This window comes from Anarhichas minor, unplaced genomic scaffold, assembly GCF_050575085.1.
Source record: "Anarhichas minor isolate MPS153535 unplaced genomic scaffold, ASM5057508v1 ptg000035l, whole genome shotgun sequence".
Taxonomy (NCBI): Eukaryota; Metazoa; Chordata; class Actinopteri; order Perciformes; family Anarhichadidae; genus Anarhichas; species Anarhichas minor.
The window spans coordinates 870315-898292 of NW_027466481.1; the positions used below are offsets into that span (position 1 = coordinate 870315).

Here is a 27978-nt window from a genome sequence, read left to right on the forward strand (position 1 = left end):
ACATACTTTTAAAATAAAAAAGGCTCACAAGAATGACGTGTAACAGATTCACGAGTATAAAAACTGTGCTTTCTCTGAATGTCTACAGGAATAGCCATCGTAGAAGCCCCACATCTCACCGCACTGCTGCTGTAGAAATATAAATTGGCTTTCATTTCCAGGAGGCACAGAGTACAAACTATTCTTCTGGCAAGTTGGACGTTTTCCCTACAAAACGTGAGAATCAGCTGCAGTGAATGCGGCTGCAGCAGTAGCCGGCGATACATAAGATGCAGGATGAGGGGTTTATTTGATGGCTACTGCTGTACTAGACTTCTGAATAGATACAACACAAATCAAAAAAAAAAAAAATACATTTGTAAAACATTATTTCAAATGGCAAAACTATCAAAATGTTCCCCTATACGTACACAAGCTTGGATCACTTTCTCCTTTGAAATGGATCTAATATTTAGCAGAGGACTGGATTTTTAAGATGCAGTGTTGTAATTGAATACGCAGTCTTGAAAACAGACATCCATACGTGCCAAGCTCCTAGGCCCCCCTTCTAAATTATGGCTGTTGAATAATGCACATTATTAAGATTTCCACACAGTCGAGCTCAGCCGCTCTTTAGGGGAAACATTTGGGAAAATATCTGTACATTGCTTTGTCCATTTGTAAATTCCATTTTTCACAACTCTCCTAGAAAGTAAACAAATAATTCAACAACTCCATGACGAAACAGATCAGATATTACAGAACAATATAAATCACTACTGTATGTGCTTGCCTAGTCAACGAACTCGAGAGACAAAAAGGTGGAGACGATATAGCAAAGACACAAACACAAACGTTTCCTTTTGAGATCCTTGACGCGGTGTCTCCACAACAGAACGAGATAACGAATGGTGGGGGGGAGAGGAATGATTGAGAGATCTATCTGTTCACTCGACCTCGAGTGCTGCTAGTCTGACCAGTCAGTAGTGCCTCGTTGCTGGGTTGAACACGGTGAGATCAAAACTGTGAGGACGGTTGTTTACCTGCATGACTCTCCCCGAAGCTGCCAAGTGTAAAGCACTCCTGTGCACTTATTTGTGCTTCCCACGCCGTATTTTAAAACAGTGTCACTACACCGCTGTGCTCGTCGCCGAAACAAGTGAAAGTCACAGTGTCCCATTGTGTTTTGTGTCCCCTGTGTGTGTGTATTGTGCGACGGTCTCCCCTTCCCACCCCAACCCACCCCACCCACCCCACCCTCTCCCAGTGCCTCGCCTATTTATACAGCAGTGGGATCTGGCTGTTGTGACAGTGGTTGCGGCTCATCTTGCTGTCAGCCGGGTAGAGGTTGGAGGAGTTTGAGAAGGAGGGCGGGAGGGCGTGATTGTCCGTGGTGGGGTTTGGGTAGCCGGGCGGGGGAAGCAGAGACTTGGGATCCGGCTGGGGGGAGGGGGGCGGGGCGTTGTGGTTCTGATTCTGGCCTGAGGAGGGTCGGCGGCGGTTGCGCAGAGCCTGTCGCTCAGCCAGCTGGTTGCGGAGCGCCGATACCCTCTCCTCTTTCTAAAGACACAACACAAGGAGAGAGAGACTGTTATAGAGGTGTGACACTTAATCCCCTCACCTTATATTTAGCATTTATTAGCATTGATAGCCCTAATTGATTGCAATTAATTAGTGAATATGTATAGTTAAATGTCTGGCCTTTGGACATGCATGTTTCACAATAAACACGGCGTGAATGTGTCTGTATAATGTAAAACGTATATGATGTCTTCACCTCCTGGATGATCTTTTGCAGCTCCCTGTTCTCTCTCTCCAGCTGCCGGGATTTCTCCTCGTCGTTGTTGTTGGTGGACGAGCCGGTCTTCAGAGTGTCCTGTTGCTCCGACTGCCACTCGCCGCGCGTGATGAGACGCCGCATCTGGACCGCCGCGGGAACAGGAAGCCAATAAACAACACAGATCAGGAGAGTACAGTGTGCTGAATGAATAATAACACATTTTTTTTTTATATTTGCAGCCAAATCTCTCGCACTTGAAAGCTTATTTTGGCAACATCTTTGGTGCTCAGCGCTCACTGCTGTGCGTTTTCTGGGACTGCGCTCCAAAAACGACCAGACATTCAAGCAGTGAGGATGACATTGTGAGGGTTTGTTTTTTCCTTGGATTTTCTGTCCATGTAGTTTGAATCTCTGTAGGTGGCACTCTTTCCTCTGTCTGCCCATTCTGCAGCAGTGCTCATGTGCACTACCCAGCTCTTCCTCTATTTATTCCAAACAAATCAATGTAGCTGCTGCCAGACACTTAAAATGTCTCACTTTGTTTGTGCCAGAGGACCTTGTTTTTTTTTCCCAACACCAAATGTTTAAAGCAGCTACACATCTTAAAGCTTGTTTTATTAACTATCTTACGTCACAGATTATTACCGTAGTGGTAAAATCACTAACAGACTAAAGGTTTGATCATTTAAGTAGCCTTCTTATGTGATGGCACAACCACTCCAAACATCAAATAGGAAATATCAGACTGTTTTAGAAGTTTCTGATTTCCATGCACCATGTAGTACAGGCTGGACCTTCTCCCTAAAGACCGGTACGTTTTGAACTTTGGTTTTACTGCAATGCGAGTGTACTTTTCAGTGTGTGCAACATTTCCTAGAGGTGTCGGTGACGAGTCAAAGCACCTTGGGTACGAAAAGCACCACCAGAGTGATGTAGGCAGAGAAGACGACTGCTAGAGCGGCAAAGGCAAAGGAGGCGTCCTGCTGCGAGGACAGGATCATGGTCACTGGAGCCGTGATCAGACACAACACCTGCAGGAGGCGAGAGAAACGGAGACAAAGAGGAGTTAAAGAATAAAGGAAGAGGAAAAAGTAAGAGTGAGGTTCATGGCAGCGAGAAAGAAGGGCGGCAGGGGAAGTAAGAGTAGAAGAGGTGGAGAACAAAATAGAGATGGAGAGAGAGAGAATGAGAGGGGAGGAAAATCACATCCATAAAAGCATTAGGCATCTGTTTATCATTCTGCGGAGGGCTCCCATGTGAAAACAGCATTAAAAAGTCATGACTGAAGTGGCAACAGCGCGCTGACAATCACCACATTGTCATCTCATCAGGGCCTGGAGCTCACAGCTTAGCAAAGAGGAAGGAGGTCTCTTCACAGACACCATTAACTATTGACATCATCATAAAACTGAAATGTGTATATCAGAACATAAAATAATAACATTAGACTCGCATTACGGAACCATGTGATGAAATGAGAGCGCAAGCTGCATTTAATGCTCTCATAAATAACCATGAAAGATAGATCAATGATAAATCCTCTGCTTGACAGAGGAGGCGAGATCAATGCATTTAATAATTACTTAAGTATAAGCTAATAAATGCGGAGGCTCGTTAAGATGCCCCGTTTTTAGTTGTTAATGGGAATCAAGATGAGTGCGGGAAATTCTGGCAAAATGGCAGTTAAAAATAATATTTAAAATAAAAAATTTCCCTGCCTTTTGATCAGAGCAGAAAAAACTCTTTAAGTGTTCAATTGACAGAAACCACTTTTCCCAGACATTTGACATCAATTACAAAGTTACACTGTGTCAAGAGTGTCAGGGAATGGCTGCCAGTGTTTGTCTAAAGTGGCTAAAGTGAACATAATGGCAGCAATTCCAGTGTAAAGTGCATCCCAGGTGCCTCCGCTGAAGATGATTCACTTGCTATTAACAAGAGGAGAATAATGTTTATGACTGACGGCTTCGTTTACCACTGTACTTTAGCGGCTAAATGGGTACAATTTGAAACCTATTCCCCACAAGGTAACAGGTCCATACTAATAAAAACATATACTGCATATATATATATATATATATATATAGTATATGTAAATGCTGTCATGCCAGAGTTGCATGACATTGCAGCACAGTGAAAGTTTGTGATAAACCCTTTTCGTATTTTATTGATTTTATTTAGCGTTTATTTCACCAGGAAGTCCCATTGAGAACACATTTTCATGTTTATAAAGGAGACCTGGGATATGACTATTTGTATATCACCACAGGCACCATAGGCAATCAAAATGCATGATTCATACAAGACAGCAGCCTGTGCTGGCAGTGTTATCATTTGGACAGCACTGCGTCCAGGGATCTGCTTTTTAGAGAATCAAATCTCAAGGCGTACTTGTGGAAAAGCTTGAATACTTTATATATTTATAAGCCTGTTTCTGTGTCTCATATTGCTCCCACCAATCATTATACCAACATGTACTTTTCTGTATTTTATACCAGATCATCAATCCGTAATGTTCAGCACATCCCAGAGGTTCTTCTGAGAGGAACTGCATACATTTATATTCTGTTGTGCCCCACAGTGGACTTCTTGTTTAATGATTTTTGAAGATCAATGCAAAGAGGTGAATCCAGAAACCTTGATCATGCAACTAAAAACTAAAAAAACAGTATAATATGTAAACTCAATTGTAGCTGCACAGGAAGTATTTCAGGGTAATATTCTAGTCTGTTATCTACTCAAACCAGGAAACTACACCACAAGCATTGAGGGGGGCATTAAGTTATCTATGAACTCCATTAACTTTTATAAACAACCAGCAGGAGCTGCACAGAGTAGCCCTTTGAGAATAAAGAAGCTTTTAAGCTCTTGCAGCTGAAATGTCTTGACACACTGGTCATTGCTCTGAAATGAGCAGGAAAGTGGCTTCTGCCAGCAAAAAAGCTGAGCACCAGGCAAAGTAATCAAAGAGGCCCTGGCATTGATTACCCCCCCACACACACACACAGATATACTACAGCCATTTTGTACTATGAGGCAATAAAAATCGTATTTATTGCCACTTTAAAGTTATTCAGCGTGCCACAGACTGCTCTTAGCAGACAGCAGCACCCAGAAACAGGAGTTGAGGCGTGATGGTGTCATTTCTTTTTTTGGACTCACAGCGACGTTGTAAATAGCCATCCCCACGGCCCGATGGTCGTTGATCTTTTCTGTGGAGACAGACTTGGTCTCGTAAGCCAGAAATATTCCCAGCAGCAGCAGCAGACCCTTGTAGCCATAAACCACACCTACAGGAAGAGGGGAAACAGGGACAACACGAAAATGATATAGTATGATGTGTGCAACAGTGATGTACACAGTATTGTATGGAAAAAATGGAGGCCAAATCTTTTGTCATTATGAAAAACAGAATTATTGATGGTAAAATGAAAGCTGAAGACTGGATCCCTGAAAATAAAACAAAAATATATGTATAAATAAGTTTGGTTGTGTTATCATTCTACATGTCAGCGTACAGTTTAAGCTTTTCATCTTTTAAATTGACAAAACATTTGTCCCTGTTTGTCTCCATATTGGTAACTGTGATTGTATCAAAACAGTTCGAGTCAAATCTTAATTGAGGGTGAGCATAATAAAAAGTTAGCTGCTCCAATCTTCTTAACACTGACAGACACCTGTTAGCACACACACACAGTGGGCTTTCCTATGACGCAACAACACATTTGTTGTGCTCGTTTGCAGGATGTAGAGATAGATGCAGTCTTATCGACATACCGGCACATCAACGAGCAGAAAACAGAAGATGCTTCTTGTGTAGTAACATTGTGAACAGCTCGATGTGGCCATTGAGGGAGCAAGTGAGTGCGACCGAGTAGTGCAGAGGAAGACAACATAAAATGTAGATGCAGTAGAAACTAAAGTGCAAAATGGTTGAATGTGCTGAAAGCCAGTTAGACTGACAGGGAAAAGAAAACATAAAAGTGAAAGAGAGAGAAGCAGAGAAGAAAAGAGGCTCTGTGACTGAGTAAGTTCGACACTTCTTCAGACTGTCCATTGTCGCTTCATACCGCCTGATATTAAAGCACCATTTCTTCTCCTCTGAGAAAGGAAATGCTATGGGGCAATGGCCCAGTTTGTGACCCACATTATTTGAATTTCAGCACCATTATACTTTCATAAGAGCTGCCACGCTAAGACAGACAGACAGGGAGAGAGAGGGACTGCGTGGGCCGGCAAAAAGAGAAGCAAAGAGGGAGAAAAGAGGAATCAAACGCAAGGGGGGGGGGTTGGCGGAAGCTGTGATATGAGGCCTGTTTAATTCAGAGTGAATGGTGGTGACGTGTGTGTGTACGCATATGTGTCTGCATATGCCCATGTGTGTGTGACAAAGATTATTCAAAACCAGAGCAGGACAAAGAGTGATAAAGAGACAGATTGAGATATGAGAGGGTAAAAAAGAAACAGAGAGGACGGATACCGAGCCACGTGTTCATCTTCTCTGAGCTGCAGTGCTCCAGCAAGGGCTGAATCAGGACATCCAAATCTTCTTTAGGGGTCTCCTTAGTGAACTTCTACTCGCACGGCAGACAGAAGAAGAGGAATGGGAGGATAAAGAGAGAGAGAGGGGAAGAGGGAGAGAGTCGGGGGGGGAGATAATAAGAAACGATGAGACAGCAGCATTCTGGAGGAAGAGGTAAAAATGCACAGTAAGCACAAGCCCAAGTGACTTCACGGTTGATCCCCCCGGTCTGTCCCGTATGTCAGATATAGATGCGACTGAATTAAAATGAGTCTCAGATAAATATCCAACAAATATGAAATATAGCTATTTAAATAAAAGGCTTGGCGGTAGTTAAAGTCAGCACTGTGCAGATTAGGGCCGATGATGACGTAAACAGTTTACTCTTGTTCCTACACATTAATGTTATTATTATTATTAAGTTACAGATGTGTAAAAGCTGCCCTGTGGAGTTTTTAACTACTAGCACATTGGATCAATATTTTGATGTCACTGTATTGTTTGAATCTGGAGTTTTACCAGCACAGGCATGAGGACACAAATGCATGTGTTCTCATGATATCACCCCTGTGCAGGAAGGCATATCAACAGTGAGTGGCAGTGACATATCATAACATTTAGAAACATGATAGTAAAAAAGAGACGCCCTTAATGATAAACCCACAGAGGTTTATCCCATTTAGCCAGTTCCTGTAGGCTTAGATCCGTGCAGCATTTTAGCATCTTTTGGCTAATTGTTTTGGTTTTCTGTCCAACAACTGTACTGTTTTGATTTACTCTCACCACTCTCATACTGTCCTTTTTGGCTGCAGCAGACAGCTGTTTTAGTTGAAAATGCTGTACAAGTCCACTGTACACTACCTGCTCATCACCATATAGCAGAAAGAAAAAGTATGCGACTAGCTGGTGAACTTAGTGGAGTATTTATCTGCTAAAGAGCCAAATGTTTAGCCTCCTTTAACACCAGTCAGATGTGGATTGAGCTTGTAAGTATTTGTGGTTGTGTCACTGGCTTGATAATGAATGTAGTCCCCCTTCAGCTCTAGTCAGCTAGTCGCTGACTTCGTCTACCATTTGGTGCTCGGCAGGTCGTGTAAATTTGATCTGTGGGAGCTTTTCTTTCATACTTTTTTTGAAAAGACATATGACACATGCATATCATTGCTGTCGGGCAGAAACCTTGTATGTCCAAAACCACAAAAAAGCTATGTTTTTACAATACCTGAACACCTGAAGCATCTTCATATTTTATTTTGTGTCTTTACATATGTTCAGATAGTTTGTCAAAATCAAGCTCAAATGGAGTTACATTGTTCTTGACGGACATGTTTTGTCCGTCATTGATAAGAACCGCCGTTGAGCCGCTGAGGTCACATCGCTAGCTATGCTAGTCTCAGCGTTATCACAACGATACCATCAGAGATACATTTGCTTAACAGGTAAACTGCATAGTTTTAACCCAGTGGTGAGGTCTGGGTGAGGGGGTGGAAACATCTAAATATTTTCAGTTCATTATGAAACGGTGGCGGGCCATTATGAGACGATGGTGAAACACTGCCTCAAATGAAGTCGGACGAAATCACCTCGCCGCTGTTTTCCTTCAGCTCTGCTGTGAGCGAAACTTCATGCAAGAGGGATGCTGACTTATGAGATTTGAGAGTTTGAGGATCCAATGGAGTTACAAGATTTAGTCTTTGTAATACTTATCATTGATTCAATATGTGTAAAACCCACAGACAGAGGTAAAGGGTGACCAATAGCACGGATTGATGAAAAAAGAAAAGAAAAGACGGAATATGGAGATACGAGGTTTCTGCCCAACAGCGACGACATGAAGGTTGATGAGAGCAGCTCAGACTGAAGCACACAGTAAACGTCATGTAAAACCAAAACAATGAGCTCTAAGAGACCAAAATACATCACAGAGCTGGTGGACAATTGAACGTTGTGAGCGAGTGAGTCCCTTTGTTCTGTGCTGAAAATATTGATTAAAGCAGGTTAAATGAAGTTAAACATTTTCATGAGACCTTTAGAAGATAAATGTTTAATGAGGCAGGAAATTCACTTAACGTGTTTGCTTGGCTGCTTGATGAATGCTGATTTTTGTTTGCAACAAATGCCACAGGGTACCTTTAACAGTGCTGAAAGTGTTTACACTATCAAACGAACACAAATACATGAAATTATTCAGGTTGTAAATGTCGCCCTTATAGTGCTGCTGTTCGTCTGTGCTTTGTGACATCCATCCTTATTTTAGATTGTGCTCCTTGAGTGTAAGACGATTAAAAATGAAAGAACATTTCAATTCTTTTTTCTTTTTTCCCTTTTAACATTCGCGGTGTCTCATTACTGCGTTATTGACTCATGACAGCGACTGCAAGCGGGCGATGACACACAAATTAACTCATCTGTCTTTCGTACTCTACCTCCACCGTAACGTGCAGAGGATCCACAATCTGCCAGATCATGAGTGACAGGAAGTCGATAGCCAGCAGCACTCCAACTGTTGCGTAGAGTTTCCATGGCTCCAAGTGTTGCTGTGTGAGCAAAGACACACACACACACACACACACACGCACAACAGTCATCACTATCCAAGGGCATCACCAGCCAGTCCACAAACAAAGACAAACAACCAGGACAAATAATACGACAGGCGTCCTTGTGATTTCTGGATGACTGGGTGCGAATTGTCTTTCTGGATGTGTGTCTCTGGGTGTGTGAACAAGTGTCTGTGTCAAAGTATATTTTAGGAGCAGCAGGAGTGTGTGTGTGTGTGCGTGTGTGTGTGTGTGTGTGTGTGTGTGTGTGTGTGTGTGTGTGGCAACACACGGAGAGCTGCAGTAGCTTTATTTGGGCTGCCACCTGAAACCGTCATTTATACACACTGAGATGACACTGCTCTTTGTGTGGACAGTTTCCTTGGCCAGCTGATATCAACTCTATTATTCTTAGCTTAACCTATAATGGAAGCAATACAGCCGTAACCGAAAAACAAGTCACCAAAATGAGGTCTCCCACTGTGCTCCCTCCTCTCTCTTACCACGCCATCTTACTCCCAGCTACTCCAACATACTAACGGCCATTCAAGCGTGCAATGACTAAAACTGAGAAAATAAAATAAAGACGAAAACACATTACACAGTCCTGGGCGCCTGTTCACTTGAGTTGCATGACAATTTTTTGAAAGGCGCTCATTCTCCCCTCCAATTGTGAAAGTTTCTTTAAATACTAATGCAGAGCTCTCTGGCAAATTGCCCTTCTGTGGACATGAAGAGAGTTGAAAGTCAACCCGATTCGTTGTGCTTTGGCTCAAATAATAAACCCCCCGAAGGTTGGATTTCTGCATAGAACTTTAATACTCATCCATATTCATAAATATTCCATAAATGGCTTAATCTCTTATTCTTCTGATTTGGTCTTAGAAATTCCCACAACACATCTCAAACTGGCAGTATCTTGCTGGCTCCAGGATACACTATCTTCAAGAGGAGGCACACACACACACACACACACAAAAATACACACACGGCAGTATGCAAATATAGCTGATGACGTTGGTATCGGGGGCCGGGCTATGTCTGTGCCCCAAATCTGCATGTTTCTGTGCATAAATGTTGCATGTGTGTAGGCGCATGTGCTTTGTGTGTGTGTGCATGTGTAAAGTACAGTATCTATGTCACTGTGTGTCCAACACACTTATCCCTGCTGTCTCGCTACAACCCTGCAGTAGTGAATGATGCCGAGCTGGCCTCTTAGAAGCTTATGTTGCTTGGAAGCCTGCAAAGTTTTTGACTTGACTTTTTTATCAGCCGGCGCCACACACGCTGCGTGGCCCGGCCTCCCGCCCCCATCCTTTCTCCTCTCTCCTGAGACCGCTGAGAGGCTTATCCCTCCCTCCCTCCGCACTCTTCCTCCTTACCTTCTTCTTCTCCTTCTTTTCGTCCTTCTTCGTGAAGAGGGTGTGGACCCACCAGATCTTGGTGAACATGCTGCCATATGCCAGGCTGAAGCCGAGGCCGAGGAGCCACAGGCGGAACTGGAAGAGGGGTGAGGAGAGGAGGAGAGAATTTGAATCACTACTTCATACTTTACTTTATTCATTTTTTATTCAAGGGTGTAGTTTTGGTTTCAGAAGTGGGACAATTACTATACATATACTGTATATATATATATATATATATATATATATATATATATATATATATATATATATATATATAGTTAACTATATGATGGATGGATGGATGGATGGATGGATGGATAGATAGATGCTAGCAGAAACAAGAGACGATATAATTTTGAGGAAATGAAGAGATTGCAGCAGAAACATAAAAAAAACATATTCAGAGTAGGAGGTCAGAGGCAGAGTGCAAGAGAGAGGCAGAACAAAGCATGAGAGAGAATAACTGGACAGGGACAAAGAGGAGAGAGACGACAGAAATGGAAATCTCCCTCTCGCCTCTCCAACAAAAAGACTCAACATGGGTGAGAGAGGAAGGACTCCCACTCCTCATTAGTGCTGGATCCCATCGTCTGTGCTATTCTGGCACCCGGCAAATCATGTCTGTGCCACAGAATACCAAAACTGAAGAAAAGAATCTGAGTGGATGTAAATGTAGCGTAATTAAATCTGTGATATCAACAATGAAAAGTAGGTTCGTATCTTTATACACGAAAATATATAGTTTGAAGTTAATCTGCTTTTTTTTTTCATTTCATCAAATTGATGCTGTGCAGTCAAACTTAAATAAACATTTAAAATTCTAGTTGATATCCCGAAATTCTTAAAGATACCAAATTTGTGAGACTGGACTTTGGGGAAATGTGTTTAAATGATAAACATTACATCTAGAATATGTTAATTAGTGCAGCCATAAAAACATGCGTTTATAAGTAAAAACTGGACCAAGATAATACACAATATGTACAATATGCGACACTGTCAAGACACAGTGAAATAAGATAACTTTCCCAACCTTTAAGCTAATTTCAACAATAGGGAAACTATATTAAAGTCCAAATGAAATCAAATCACATGTTTCTGCTACATGAAACCAAAAGGTAGAAATTAAAATGTTGCTGGTTTCACGAAGGCACCACCATGTTCTCCGTCTACGTACAGTAGGTGGAGCACTTTTTCCATACAGCCAATCAAATCACTGCATTTTTAACCGTATCGCCATGAAGCAGTAATGTTTTGGTTTTATCAGGCAGACGTTACATTGACGCAACACAAGAGACAAACAACATTAGCTTTCCTGCTCATGTCTCATCTCATTTAGCTCCTCACTTAGCTTGTTGAACGAGCAGCCAAACAAACATTTACCGGTGAAAAGTGCACTGCCAACGTCAGTTTGCTTGTTAGTTATTTAATGAGCTGTTTAGCTGCAGCACATTAAAAACAGAGCGTAAAAGTACTCGCAAATGTCACTTTGATCTGTTTAGCTGCATCCTTTAAAAACACCTTGTGTGCCTAAGGCTTGTAAGCAACAACACTGCATGTTTGCTTAAATCAAGACTACCTTATGGTATTAACAATACACATAAAAACATATATTATTTTTGACTGCAAAGTGATGTTAATGTAATTTCAATTGGACGATAAGGGGTTAAATTGTTAAAACAGGTTTCCATTAAACCGAGGTGTAAAACATGAATTATTTTAAAGTTAAGGAAGAAGAACAAATGCTTAAAATGTTTTAATAAATCTGAATTCAATGTCTTCTACACCTCCTCTAAGCTACTTTTAAACACATTGTAAAAATGACTGTTTTGGCGCAAGCGTCAAATCAATGAAATCCAAACATTTGCAGACAATCCCCAGCCTTCATCGTGCCGTCTGGCTCCTCTCTACCTCGGTCTGTCTCTTTCTCCTGTTACCTGGCAGACGACGGGAAACTGAGATCTGTGGACGTGGTGGCCGTCAATCCCCAGAGGGAACACTGCGGCCAGAGCCATCATGCAGCCCACCGCTGTCATGTTGTTCAGGTACGGCTGAGAGTTCTGGATGTAGCTGAAACAGTGACAGATTCACACATCAGGACAAAAAAACAAAAGCATTAAGACAGAAAAACACCGCTCATTATCATTTCTGCTTAAAGGTACATTTGTCGAATTTTACAGGTAAATAGGGATTAATTGTGTTGGTGGCCTTTCTGTCTGCTCTTAGATATGTTATCAATTGTTGTTAATTTCTCTCATGTTGTTTTACAATTTATAATTTTACCATCGTTATTTCCTGATTCAGACAATCTAGCGGTCAAAAGGACCAAATATGGATCGTTTATCTTTCCTGGGCATCTCCTTGTGTGATTGACAGTCATTAGTCTGATTAGTATGACGCGCTGAACAGTGCAATGCATATTAAAGGTGAAATTAACAGTTTGTCACAACAGAAATAATCACAGGTGACAAACAAAAATTAAATTTGTGAAACTGAATACAAAACGAACTGAGCTGGAATACACTGTAATGCAGAAGGAACCATGAAAGAGACAAACTGAAGTATACTCAAATCAGACTGAATGCAAACCAACTACGGTTGATTTTCGCACGATGCGGTTAATGGTAACTATACTCCCACAATGCAATGCACAAAGGAAATGGGATATCTGCTCACAGCTGGGAAAACTGTTATTTAAAGAACTGTGGTGGTGAAACAGCTCCAGAAATTTCTTGAAAAAATCCAAAAAAATTGAATTCTGCTTTGTACAGTGATATTCCAAACTCTAAGACAGTGTGACAAGTAGTATCTAGTATCTATGGATGGAGTTAGAATGGATTTGGGACCAGGCAATAATATTCACAATGATCAACATCTAAGTTTAGAGTGTTCGCATTAAACTGATTGGAATGTCATTAGTTTTGCAGGTATTTAGTCATCATATAACTATTAGAAAAGTAGAAAATATGACTTTATGATGGTGCTAGTTGAAACACTAAAGGAGCATGAATGTGTTTCATGGCAATCAATCCAACTGTTGTTTAGACTTTTTACTCAAAAACACAAATGTCAACATCCTGGTGGCGCCATAAAAAAAAATAAAAAATAAAAAACAGGGATCACCAAAGTGAGAAGGATTCATCCTCTGGGGACTATGAATGTCAGTACAACATTTCATGGCAATTCGTTGAATATTTGTTGATATATTTCAGTCTTGACCGAAGTGGTGGACCAAACATAGTAAAGAAGTAGTTTCAATGACACTGACTGAGCAGTTGACACTGACAGCCTGTGGATTATCCACAGTAACGCAACGCTGTTTCTGGAAAGACAAGAGATCCAAAAACCTGGACAGACAAAACCTAAGTATTTTTGTAATTTGGGTGAAGCAGTCCTTTAAAAACTATGTATATACTGTATCTTTTTGAAAGGCCGCAACAATTCATTGTGGGTGACTTAAGCTCCTGATCCACATTTCCCAGCCTACATCTTTGACACCAGATGAAAGTTTTTTAAATCTGGTGACTGCACTAAAGCGTGGCTGTGGTAATCATGTACACTGTGCTCTATCTGGAGGTTCAGACAGGAGCTTAGAGGAAAAGGAAGCAATGAGTTATTTCCCATTTAAATGAAAATAAGTCCAGTGATTTCCAATGGTGAGAGAAGTATTCAGATCCTTTACTTAAGTAAAAGTACTAATATCACACTGTGAAAGTAAAAGTCCTGCATGAAAACAAGTAATATGTAAAGTAATGTCAGATAAATGTAGTACATTACATTGAGTAGAAGTATAAAGTAGCATAAAATGGAAATACTCAAGAAAGCATCTGAAAATTGTACTTAAGTATAGTACTTGAGTAAATGTGCATTCCACCACTACTGATTTCTATCCTGTTGAAACAATGCGTTTGTATAAATGCTACGTTAGAGACAATCTGGGTAATATAATACTCTCAAAAACTCCAGATTTAAGATGTGTGTGTTTTTAATATAATCTGCACTCTACCATAACACCCACCCACCCGGCACAGCAGCTTTCCTCAGCCGCTAAGCTCCAGCTCATCCTGCAGCAGTAGGTGTGTCTTTTATTCTTTCATCCCATTGACCTGTCCTTGTGTTGCCCCGAGGTCACACTGCTTATTCACTGTACAGCCACACACTCCTACAGCCTTCAATACGGAACACACACTGTTACATATGCTGTTACATACCATGGATATATGATGCTCAGTGTGCGTTTCTGATGTGGAGTGCCGCTTCCCTCTGTTTTATGCATCACGGCTTGTGGTTGCTTTAAATCAAGGCTACTATCAGAAGAAAAACAAATTCTCTTCCATGTGCATGTCTCCCTGAATCATTGTTGAATAGTTTGAATAAAAAGAAGTTCTTGTGTGATTTTAAGGGACCGAAATCTGATGTTTGCTGTTGATGTTTTAGATCACAGGAAGATATTCTGTGCTAAAACTTTACTGTGGCTTCACTGGACGCATCAGAAGATCACATCAATAACCAGACTTAGCGATAGATATTTAAACTTGCAATAAGTGATATTTGTTGTCCACTCGGGGGCAGCGGAAACAAGTTGTGAACACAGCATTAACAAATTGTCCCTTGTTAGCAATCAGTTGCTAATTTACTACTAATAGTATTGCTATAATACTATATATTATAGTAATATACTATAATATTTACTACAAGTAGTAAGCTACTTACTAATGAATTTTCGAAACTTTTCCATAATATTTCCCCCCATTTCCGTGACTCAATTTAAGCAATTTAAAGCAGCGATGCCGACCGAGACTATGAGCTTATGTTGGTTAAGATGCGGCGCCTGCAGCACAGTGTCAGCCGCCAACCTGCAACCACAAAAAGGCAACGAGACCCCCAAGAGACAACAATCGAATGAGCGCCTCTGGGAAACCCTGCCTGGAAGCACCAGGGACAGAGCAACAGGGGGACGCAAGGCCTAACCCGAGCAGCCAGAGAACCCAGACCCTCTCGTAACGTTAGACATGTTTTGTGATTTTCAAGATCATATTTTAAACAATAGCCAAAACAATGTATATTCATATTCAAACCATTTCCAGGCCTGGAAAACAGTTTTTCTAATTTCATAACTTTTTCAGGAATTTCATGACCGTGGGAAACCCTGAATATAACCGTTAAACTGTGTCGCAGTGCTTTTTAAAGGATTGCTCCTTTAAGACTGTGATTGCGTTTAATATTTTCTTTCTTTTTAAAACTGGTTTTGTTTTTTGTCTCCCAACATGGCAGTTGGTGGCAAACTCATTTTGTGAAAACAGCTTACTGAATAAATATGATTTGAAGGCCCGGTTGGCACACCGGAGGCAGCCGGAGATCCCCAAAGGAACAAACCACTCCAGCTTTAGGAAAAACTCCTGGTAAGCTCATGGATTTATGGGGACTTTAAATCACTTTGACCCGGGTCAAACATAAATATACTATGTTCAAAAGACATCAGAGATATGCTGCAACTGGTTCACAGACATGTATTAGGCTTAGAAATCCAAGATCAAAAGGCAGTTTTTTAAGGAGGTCTATTTGCATTTGGTCTCGGGCTATGCTTAAACTGTGACAATGAAACCAGATGCTAGTTTGAGAAAAGCCACACCCAAATCAACAACTTTGTAGCACTTAAACTCGAGAAGCTCTGAGACCCGCATTACTTCCATCTTTTTAAAAATTCCTCTTAATGGGGACGGGTGGATGTTCCGAGATATCACTCAAGGACAAACATGAAGAGCAGAAAAGCAAAAAACATGACAAGACGTTAGAGTATAATAATGAATACAAGGGCTGCAACTATGATTATTTTTATTTTCTGGATTAACCGTTTAATTGCTATGCTCTATAAAACATCAGAAAATGATAAAAAATACTCAAACAAGCCCAAGTGTTGTTAAATTCCTTCTTTTGTGCAAACGACACTCCAAAAGCCAAAAATATCCAATTTACTATAATTTTAGAGCCAAGAAAAGCAACCATCTTTCTATTTGAGAAGCTGAAACCATTAAATAGTGCCATTCTTACAACACTTGCCGGTAAAAATTCTGCCGATCAATTAATTGTTGCAGCTCTAATGAACACACATACAGATTTTTTATTTAAACTCACCGGACGTTGCCGTTGTAGATGTTGAAGGTTAGGCAGACGATACCGAACAGGATGCCGAGGCCAGCGAAGACGGACACAGCTGCAAACAGCTTCTGAGACAAGAACCTGTACTCTTCGATCACCACCGTCCGATCAGCCGGAGGTCCAGCACCTGGATGGAGAGAGAAAGAGAGAGAAATGTGAGGAGAGGAAAGGTTTCTGATGCCATTTTCTCGCCATCGTCTCTCAATGTCACGTAATTGCAGTTTATCCTGAAGATCCTTTTTTTTCTCCAAGTAGCCAATCAGAATGTTAACAGCCCACTCTCAATCTATGTGCATCATCCATTTTTACAACATCAATATCTGTTTTTATTTTACCAAACAAAAGTATTGTGGTCAACAGCTCTGCATACGGTTTTTTATTTTTCCTGATTATTGAGGTGCAAGCAAAACTAAATTTACTTACTCAAAATGTTCATCATCCATTTTCAATGTAAATAAAGAGGAATGAAGACGCCATTATCCATCAATCATCATTTAAAAACAAAAACAAATATCAGTTAGTTCACCGTGAACAAAACTGGCAACTTACTTGTATATAAAGTAGAATATTAGACAGTTCATTTAGAATTGGTCAAATCAAATGAACCTCACAAAAACATGTTGGCATTAACGTATATTTTATAAAAAAATCAGGTAATCCTTGACAACGTGACTATAATCTGACTGCACACTTTTCAAATGTAATCTGAGTTGATTATAGCTACTTTTGTAATCTGATTACGTAATCTAAATACATATAATCCGTTGACCTAGATTGCTACTTTTACTGAAGTAAATGATTCAAATACTTCTTCCACAACTGCTTACAGTGCAGTAGTGCACACATGTATACATGAGCACGGGTTAGCATCAGTGCATGAACTCCTGAACCTCCATCAAATATTGATAATGCTGAAGCACAGAGAAGTAAAACATACAACCAACTGCATTTCGTTTTTATACTGAAACGTAACGTAGTAAGCAAGTAGACAACTTTGGTTTTGATTAAGAGTATAAAAGTGTGTGTGGTTATACAAACTATTTACGCTTGTGTAGCTCTAAACCCGAAGGATTCCTCAGTGAGGACGGTTCAGAGAGGGGCAGATGGACAGGGAGCCTCGTTTTTCCCCTTAACAGCCTCGGACTATCTGTCTGTCGAAATCTGGGACTGCTCACAGATTTGTGTGTGTGTGTGTGTAGGTGTGTGTGTACACTCCCGAGTATGCCAATATGGACTGTACCTGTATATATATATGCATGCATGATAAGCACCTATACAGTAAGCATGAATGCTCATGAGGGTGCATTTGAGTGCAGGGAAGCATTCATGTGTGCATACAGTGGGATTAATGTCTGTTTGATGTGTGTGTGTGTGTGTGTGTGTGTGTGCGTGTGTGCGAGAGAAATAGAGGGTGACAGAGTGTGTGTGTGTGTGCATGTCAGAGGGGAAGCAGAGCAGGAGCGTCAGCGCCGCGTGAAGCTGATGTGTCAGATGTCAGAGAAAAGTGCCAGAGTGTCGCCCCCTCGAGGGTCGCAGGGTGTCAGAACGCCCATCATGCTCTCTGTTTAGATGCTTGTCACTGACGTAACACAACCGAGCGGCGTCTGGTGTCATCTGACTGAGGAATGACGATATAAGCAGGACTCTTTCTGCAGACGTTTTAATGCCACATGGGATGCAATCTATACGTCGCATGATCATAGCGGCCGAAGTATGTTTGGAAAACCAGAAGGGACGATATGGCCTTGAATCATTTATTTTAGCACTTCCCAGCAGTATGCCACAATCATTCCTAATGATATAGTCAATGTTGGTAATGCGACTTGGACCCGGATAACCACAAGAAAATCGTCCAAGTTTTTCCTAAAATCAACAGTTGCACACGATGAGCTTCCTAGCTACTGTAGCGAGCAGTAGCAACAGTGTTTGCTTCAGGTCTGATGCTGCTGATTAAACAACTTCCTGCGCGCACAATCCACTGGCGCAACAATCACACCGCTAGTTTATAAGTGGATCCCAAAAGACCACAATCGGATAGAAAAACATTTTAGAACTAACATCACTGTCTCTGGCTGGCAAGATAACATATTTTTATGGCAGGCAAGATCAAATATTTTAGACTTTTGTGAATAAAGTTAAAGACTTTTCAATTCCATTTTTAAAGCCAACTGAATGCAATGCTTTTTAACCTGCAGATACCCTGTATACGCATACGCTTCAATTTATGCTTTCCACATGTGGCATAAAGAAAACGTGTTGTTTCTGAGAGTGTTTCGAGAACGAGAAGTGTTTGTCCATCTGTGCAATTTACAGCATATTATCTACCACATGAGCTACATACACGAGAGCCTTCAGTCCTGATAGCATGTCGATGTGTTGAATAGCACAAATGTGCAGTGACCTGAACTCGTCACGTATATACTGTATGTGTTTTGAAAGCTAGGACCAGGTGTGACACCACCAGGGTTTTAACCAGAAACATGTAGAAGAGGGCACCGGAACTCCAGAAGTAAGAAAACCTCATTCAAATCCTGTTGTGACAACGCTAATAACTAAAAGTTCAGCCTTCTCAAAAGTATGTACCGTGGCACGCTTCACATGTGTCCATAAGGTTTGTTGTTTTTTTGAAAAGTAATATAATATCGTGTATTCAATATTTCTGTTTCTGCTAAACTTCACGTCTCCACAAAAGAAACGAGTCCATGTGGAGTTGCAGTGAGCAGGACAAAGTGGACCGAATGTCCCAGAAGAAGCTACGCGGAATCTAATGAATCACCTCTACTGATGTGACTGAACAACTGTTTCTCACTCTTTTAAGAAACATCTCAAACATTTTTTCTGCCTTTGCTTTATGGAATATGACTTCAAGTTTTGTTATTTTATTTTTATCTTTCTATTTTTATATTTAGTTTGACAACTATTAGTTAATTAGTTTAAATATCTCATATACTATTTGACATAAAGCACACATGTATTACTATTATTATTAAGCATAAAAGAGGAAGACTGTATATGTGAATGAATGAAACATGGAACAGTAATAATTAACGTCGCGTGTGTCTGTGTGTGCACATGTGTCGACCGTCCGTTCAGTCGATGCGTTTAAACTCTCCTCCGTCCTTGATCAAGGAATCAGGACAGGGTGTTGCCATGGAGACGCAGCTCTATAACAGTTGCCACAGCGATTAGAAGAAGAGCATGAGAGCTGAAGTGGTTGTTAGGGTGATCGTGAATAGAGCGAGAAAGTGAGGCGCCTGGTAAACACGCGGGGAAACAAACGGCGGGGTTAAGTTGCGAACCCCCCCGTGTGTGCTCCACCCTGTCAGCTCGGAGAACCCCCCCCCCCTGTCTTTATTTGGTAAACAGTGAAACCCAGTCAACAAAACTCACCTCTGAGTAGGAGAGGGAGTCAGTTTCAACCCCGCAGGTTTTAACTGGGCTAACACCGAGCCAGCCATGTTGAGACGAGCCAAACTAAAGAGCTGGCAGCCAACCTGGTGAAGGACATGATGCCTACATGTATACAAGTCACCTGTCCCTCGCCACTGATGCTGACCTGGAATCGCTACCTCTTCTGGGTTCAGTTATTAAGCCTTGGCAACTGATCATTTCCTTAAAAGCCTAAAAAAAGGCGTCTCTCTACGGACCACCGAGGCGTGCAGGATTGATTAGTGGCACACTCTGTCCAGACACAAGTATGTCACCTCTCCAGGGAGGGACGGGCCAGTAAACAACCACAGAATTGGTCTTGGTGTCTGAGGAAAATCAGCAGAAATAGGTTTTCACAGAAAACTAGAATACGGACAGCAGGAGTCAGAGAGAAGGTTCTGGTTTGTGTGACGTGAGCTCGAGCTCCTTCATTTGGCAGAAGGACTTAAAAACAAAGTTTGGTTGTGAGGCTCGAGGTGTGCAGGGCGAGACGTGAGGCAAAGGTGAAAAAGACAGGTGTGTGCCGGAGTTCGTAAAACAACAGGAAGGTCTTGTATTTGGTTTGCCCCACTTACCAACTCGGTCAGCAGTTGGAGCTGCAGCAGTGGCTGTGACACACAGCTCATGGAGGCAATTAAGGTTTAAAATCCTTTACAAAGCGCCCGATTTCTGCAGTTTGCTTCTAAACTTGCCCTCTTTCTCGAAGTCACAGCTCACAGTCAAATCTAAACCTACAGACATGATCTGCACACACACATATCTTTAGATTTAGCACTTTCTGAGGATCTCATTATCTCCAATGTGCATCACAAATCGACATCCATGAATCTGCTTAGAAATCAGAGAAAAAATATGCTCCTTATACTCCAAAACCTCAGTATCGAAGTAACGCAGTGATAGTTGTCCGTACATAAGTGGGTTCATTGCAAACAGGAACTGCTAATAGCTATTAAGGCATACTTTTAATGGTTTCAGTTTGCCATGTTAACAAATCTGGGCTAAACAGAAGTTGTACCCGACAGATAACGGGGCAGTGTTGGGGAGGCGCAGTTGTCTTGATCGTGTCTCAGGGTGAACCCACAGTGTTAGACATTTAAAAAGCTCCCGGATTAGCCAGTAAAACTTAGCTGCTGCCCAGTTTGGTTGCTGTGCTTCTGCTCCGCCAACATTTTAACACATGTTGGAGAGGCGGCTCTTTTTGGTCGCGCATCAGCCTCCAAATAACTAGCTTCAACCCAATTAGGGGTTAGAGAAAATCCAGCGTGATTGTATGTCATTTACACAGGAGGAAAAGTCTAAATTGAGCCACACCGAGGAGGTCTAATGTCAAGGTCCAGAGATGTGAACCCCGATGACTCACAGCATGACAGACAGTACATAAACATAGACACGGGAAGCTGGGCGAAGACAGTGTCACGAACTCCATCTCACCTATCCAAACATCATTGCCAAACCAGGAGAGGTTCTTCTGAGAGCTGTCATAGTAACCGATCTTCTTGTAACTGCCTCCTAGATGATTGGGACAGAAAGAAAAGCAAAAAAATATAGTGAGCGAGTAAAATAAAAGCACAAAAGTCAGAGAGAAAGAAAGTTTAATTAGTGACGCTTGTGTAATTAATTACCTTCCCTGGTGGTTTTGGGGGAGTTTTGCTTTCTATTCATAAAACCACTTTCTAGCTATTTCTCCATCATTCCTGTGCTTTCATATTAATGGTACAGAAAAGGCACACAATGAACAGATAAAAGGAATGAGGGATGAAAAGGTGCATAAAGAAGGGCAAACAAAGAAGCACCAAGGGGAGAAGGAAGGAGAAAAAGAAGGAGAAAAAAAAGGAGCTTATGTGGCAGTCTTGACCAGGAATACTGATGAGGTCCCACAGTGATTCAGGGATGCAAGTCAGGTCGTCTCATTGTGGATGTCAAATTACCTCGACACCACAACAGGAAATATGAGACAGAGTGTGAGGGGAAAGAGGCAGGATTATAAATCCTCATCCTTTAGGACGCCAAAGGGAACAGAGGTAGAAAATAATCCTCAACCTTATCCTGTGCGGGGAAACTCATTAACTTACTGGTGACAAATAGGATGCCATTTCCAGAAACGGCTTAAAACGGAGGCTTGTGCCCAATTAGAGCGAAGCCTTGAGTCAACACATTCCTGCATCAAGCGCATTCGCGCGTGCAATTATAGGATACGGAGACCAATCGGCAGTGAATCCCGCAAACAATCCCCTCCCAAAAAAGAGGCTTTGCTCTGAAATGAGCTGAAAGCAACAATCGATACATGAGGAACACAGTCGGCTGGGATATTGTTTTTTTTCTTCTTATGATAGAGTGGCATTTACTGTTAACTGCAGTACAACATCTGTGGGAGGCCAGTGTGGGAGTGTTTTTACCTTGCAGTTGCTCGATAAGAGTCATTGCCATCCTGGATCCCTGGGCGTCAAACACCACTTGGCCCTGAGACACAGACAGGAGGAAGTGTTGTTTTTAACTGCAAATGATTAAAGGACTACTTTGACATTTTTGATAAATACACTTATTTGCTTTCTAACCAAGAGTTGGATGAGAAGCTTAATACCGATCTCATTTGTGTATGCTAAGCTACGATATTTATCTCCAAATAAAGACGTTTAAATAACCGGGATAAGCTGTTTACTTTGATCATCATGAGGCTTATCTTGACCCATCGTTGATCCCAAATGTTATCATAATGAACAGTAATGATGGATAACACGACAAAATAAGCCCCAAGTTGCCTTTATCACGTATCAGTTGCCACTTTATATCGTGCACCTGTACAATCTAATGCAACCAAATAGCTCAGACATAACTTCTACCTTTAAAAAGTCTATAATGTTCAGTTCTTGTTGAAACTGTAAGAGGGGTATCAACTCAACTATATCTTTATTGTTGAGATTGTACTGTTGTTTGCAGTAGTCTTAAACTGGACTGCGTTATACTGCGAGAAACCCATTTTAGTCCATTTTTGAGGGGGGGGGGGGGGGGATCATCACATCATCTGAAAGCTGGGAACCGAAGATTAATTGAGATGCAGCTCAGCATGTTTTTCTAGTAATAAATCAGAATTAATTAAAATAAACTGTGAAAGTGTATACGCGCTTAAAAACAATAGGATGGAGGTATTTCATGCTCACGTATGTCTCATAAGGGCGACTGTGGCTCAGGAGGAAGAGCGGGTCGTCCACTAATCGGAAGATCACCGGTTCGGTCCAACATCAGTGTATGAATGTGAATGAGTGAATGTTGAAGTGTAATGTGCATTGAGTGTTCGGAAAACACAGATTTAGAGCAACATTTGTCCTTTTTTATCAAAAATCCTTCCAAAATACCACAATAAGACCTTGAGGAACATCATGTTTTTTTTTTACATTTGGAGATTTCTGCAAGAATTTTCAGCCATTGGATGGCGAGCACTTCTGTTCTGGAAACTGCTCAGAAAACCCCTTATTGTGAATAAACCCAGGAAAGTCATACATCCTCTGAATGCCGGCGTCCTAGGGGAGTTCATGAGGTTAAATGAACACCTCTCTCAAAGATTTAACAAAAACTGAACATTATAAGCTTCATAAAGGCACAATATGTGGCAGAGCTGTTGTGCTGGATTGCAGTAGATTTTAGAGGCGTGACTAACAAGGTGTCCAGGGAGAGTGTGTGAACAGTTAGTAGTTACTTTACTGAACTAAATTCAATTATTATGATTTTCCTTGCAGAAATAGAGGACACTCAGATCCTTATATCGTCCACAAGGACTATTTCTAAACACTGCATATTCATATATCATAAACATCAATGGGAGCATAAACACTTTTTATTTTCTGTACTTCTTTTTTTCACGTACCGAAACACCTTCAAAGGAGCTCGTGTTGAGGGCCCTGTAGATCTCGGAGGTGATGTCATGGTTGTTGTAATTGAAATCCTCCAGTCGTCGGCCCTTGGCCTTCAGCGGTGCCACGGTCTTATTGAGGGCAAGGGCCAGAGCCCACACTGCATCGTAGGCTAGCGGGGCCTCCTGAAACCCGCCGGTATCCTCGGGGTTCTTCCCACCCAGACGGGACATCAAGGCGGCGATAAATTCCTGCGATGTCTAATAGACGCAGGATAGAAAAGATATCAAAGAGGAGTCCTTCTGAAGAAATGCAATGCTGCAGAAATGAATAATATTAGACATTAATAAGTCTATTACTCAAAGGCAAAGAGGAGACTGTAAACGGAAGCAAGGGTTTGATCTCCTGGAGAGTTTGGGTTATTTTATAAGAGAGATTTTCTTTAGATTTAATATTTTAAACCAAGTTTTTAAGAGCTTTAAAGTGAACACAAACAAATGTTACAACATTGTTAACCCCCATGATGGAATCGAGGCTGAGGGACCACGAATGAACCCCGGCAGAGCTTTGCATCTAATGTAGAGACGTAAGAGAGGTATCTTCTTATCTAACTCCCAAAATGTTGAATAATTCCTGAAAACAAGCTGCACTGACTTAAGGAGGGAGCTAAAGATATTTGTTTCCATGTTTGATTCATACAGAGGCAGTTTATTGTAATATTGCAGATGCTCCTTTTGCAACTTAAGGAAATTAGCCAAAGGAGAAATGCTGTTTCTATATCGGCGGTTGATTATTACTTTCTTCCTTTTAACTAATTTAATACAAGTATAATTCACCCCACATCTGGATGCAGCTGGGAATTAGGAAGTTAAAGAATAAAAACAAATGTAGTATTTTGAGATGTGGCCCCAGAGCAACTCGGACTGATCCTGTAGCATCTCTGTTGCTTTGAGAAGAATAGAAGTGATTTTCAACTTGAATCCAATATGTTCCTTTTCTCAATTGAGGCGTTTTAGTAATGAAACACCAATAAACATGATCTCACTCTGAAAGTGAGGAGACATGTGTGACGGGCGATTATTGCTACCAACCATCAAGGTGTCCCTGTGGATTCTCTGAGGCCAGTGAGGGCCCACACACCCCCAATTCAGTCTTGTCAAATTTAGCTCATTGAAATTCCACCTTGGCATTTGGCATTTAAATCTGCCACCACCTACTGAAAACTAGCTGACAATGTGCTCCTGCAGACCCTGCAGTACTGGCACACCAGCTTCATCTGAACGCTCTATCTAGAAGAAATATGCCAATCTCAAACGTGGAAATTGAATTTGAATAGATTGACTGTGAGCAAGAGTTGAGGCTGTAATTCTTATCACCCGTTGAGCAGCGCAGCAACAGCTAAATCAGCAGGTAGCGGCAGGTGCTCTATGAATATAAACAACAGCTGCTGATGAAGTGTGAGAGAAGGAAGGAGGGGCGCGGGGTGGGGGGGGGGGGAGAAGGAGGGGGATGGTGGTGGAAAAGGTGGGGATGAGGGAATGAGAAGGAGAAGGGAAAGGTGGGTAAACAAGAAGAATGAAAGGATGATCCACCACAGACCAGCAGAGTCAGAGAGGGTCGAACAATGGGAGAGACTTAGAGAGGAAGAGACAGTTTAAGAGGATTAGAGAAGGTGAACAGAGGAGAGAGCGACGGGCGAAATAGAAACGGAGAACGACTGCTACCTGAGAGGCAAAATTATAAAGGAAGACGCTCATACAGAGTGTGGCAGTATTGAACATCTATTTTCTGCATCAGAGGTTTATGAAACATAATATTGATTCAGGTCACAAACAGTTCAATCAAGCTGTGACATCACTGTTCTAAACACACACAAGATCTAATCTCGTGGGAATCGATGACATTTTAGATGGATGGCGGCGGAAGACGTTTGTTCGGGATACGGATAAGAAGAGCTGAATAGCTAGAAACAGTAATGTTGATCACAAGAGCTGAAACTACATGAACAGAAAATCCAAGAAGGAAGATAGAAAATGTAGTGCAGGGACATTACAGAAAACAGCAATAATATCATATTGTACTGTGTTTTAAGGCTTATTATTTATTTTTAATTCAGCAAAAAAAAACATCTAGGAATTTGTCTGTTTATTTTGATTATTAAACACACTCGAGGCCCTATCTTTAGGGTGTCGCAGCGCAACTTGTCATTGCTTTTTTTCAGACCGACGCAGTTGTCATTTTCACACCAAGCTCCCGACACGTTGCTTAAGTAGCAAATGCACCAATCTGTGCACCCCGTGGGCGTGTTGGTCTTAAAATGAGGTGTGGTCAGACGCATAACAGCGCTTTCCTCCCCAGTTAAATAGGTTGTCGGTGCATGTGCTCATATGCAGTCAAATTGAATTACTGATGGGACTGTTGATTGGCAGATGGCAGAGAGTCCACCGGCCAAGGACCACACACCTGGCCATTCCCTCCCTCCACAATATATCACGACAACATTAATTCAGCATCCCCCGTCAATGGACAGAGACAAATACTAAACAGAGTGCCCTCTTAATCAGTAACTCCAGATATAAAAATCAGGCGACAGTATTCTTCTTTATTATTATACTATTTGCTGGTGTTTAGCCTTTCAAAAACATCATTTTTACTGCAGAAAACTGCTCAATTGTCCAATTTGCAGAATCCGGCATTTAAATAGCAATGCAAGGGAATGGGAAATGACACATTGGTTTGATTTATGTTACGCCCAAAACAAGCTATGATTAATTAAGAGACTAAATACAACCCCTTTGCCCCTTGCGCACTACTTTGCACTCAGCTAATGCGCCGGTTAACTAGCAAAAGTGTAGCCGGACACAACCTAAATGAACATTTTGCTTTGTGTTGTAGATCATTCAAATAGGGCCCCAAGAGTTAGAGGCTTGACTTCAGCACAGCAGAAAATCAACACGCTAACGTGCTCACAATAATGATAACAGGCGAATGTTCCATCGGTTTTGCAGGTCTTGCAAATAAATATTACTTTGTAGACTCTGGTACATAATCAGCATCACATTTGCAATTTATCATCATTTCTTTGTCACCTTTTGGGTGCATGGAGACATGAAATACTGGTGATAATTAGTGTCAAGCAACGTGTTTCTTTTGTGAGAATCTGGTATTTTTCCATTAAAATCAGTTAATGGAGTTTACTAATGCGTTTGAGGGTTGTAAGCACAGCACCTTCATGACGGATTTACAGACGTCTGTGCAATGATTTCCTTCCTTTTATTACTTCTCGTATGTAATTATTTGGATTCCCTGATTGCTTTCTGTATTGACTCATCAATACGATCCCCAGTTTCTGTGATATGTTGTATTTTCAGCTTCCCATGTATTTGCACATTGGGAAATACAATCGGGAACTCCATTTCCCATGTGTACTTGTATGACAGAGCACTATTTGATGTCATTATACGCTCATTAAACAATTGCATTGGGCCTAAGAGCCTTAAGTATTTTGCATTGTGATAGATTCTTCATAAGACGTTATTTTCTGTCGATTACAGGAACAAAGAAGATGTTTGAAGCTGTTAATGTTGCAATTCCTTTCCCCGGATTAACATAATTTAATATAATTATTATGGTAGAGGGGGAGATAATAGTGTTTTGTGTGTTCGCACCATGTTGGAGACGCCGCGGACCGTCTCGGGGTTCAGCATGACGATCTCGGTGGTCACGTGTCCCTCCACGGCCTCCGTCATGTTCTCCACTGTACAGTTGATAGCTGGGTCTTTGATCTTGTACCAGTTGTCTGCATACCAGCCTATCAGGAACCACACAACCTTCTTCCCGTAGAGCTTCTCCTTGAACACCTGCAGCAGGGAGGGAGGGAGGCAGACATGGAGGGTGGATGAAGGGAGGGAGAGAATGATAAATAAGCATGAGGAGAATTATTCCCAGCGATGGGTTGAGCATGTTGTATCACTGCCAAACAAGGATATCCATTCAGATATTCCACCAGCTAATTACAGAGCTCAATTTCTGCTAATAGCCAAGTCAGGTTTAGTCTATTGGGATCCATTGAGCGAGAAAAGGAACTAACCTCACAAAACACCTTCCTGGCTTCGGTCTCATAAAAGAGCCCCACAATGATCCTCGCATCTTGGCGCTGCGTCAAAACATGAAGACAAAACATTGCTTAGTTTCATTAGGAGCAACAATATAGCTTCACTATAGCAGCTTGATGTGGCAGCGCAGCGGGCCAAAGTTCCTGCTGCTTCGCAGGACGGCACGTACTGCTGTTCGGGAGCTGCTAATTAGCATGGCG

General features: G+C 41.6%; 1 protein-coding gene across 1 annotated transcript in view; it reads right to left on the reverse strand.

The window, feature by feature from the left end:
* Nucleotides 1–1254: 1254 nt before the first annotated feature.
* gabbr1a (gamma-aminobutyric acid (GABA) B receptor, 1a) overlaps nt 1255–27978 on the reverse strand; it is a 55243-nt gene continuing 28519 nt past the window's right edge. Inside the window, exons 10-23 of the mRNA XM_076106784.1 lie at nt 27754–27819; nt 27332–27523; nt 23678–23923; nt 22212–22275; nt 21247–21324; nt 16363–16513; nt 12165–12297; nt 10204–10320; nt 8708–8818; nt 6240–6333; nt 4922–5049; nt 2662–2790; nt 1757–1900; nt 1255–1539 (exon numbers count right to left, since the gene is read on the reverse strand). Coding sequence (XP_075962899.1) covers nt 1255–1539; nt 1757–1900; nt 2662–2790; nt 4922–5049; nt 6240–6333; nt 8708–8818; nt 10204–10320; nt 12165–12297; nt 16363–16513; nt 21247–21324; nt 22212–22275; nt 23678–23923; nt 27332–27523; nt 27754–27819 — 1938 coding nt within the window. The remainder of the gene's footprint in view (nt 1540–1756; nt 1901–2661; nt 2791–4921; nt 5050–6239; nt 6334–8707; nt 8819–10203; nt 10321–12164; nt 12298–16362; nt 16514–21246; nt 21325–22211; nt 22276–23677; nt 23924–27331; nt 27524–27753; nt 27820–27978) is intronic.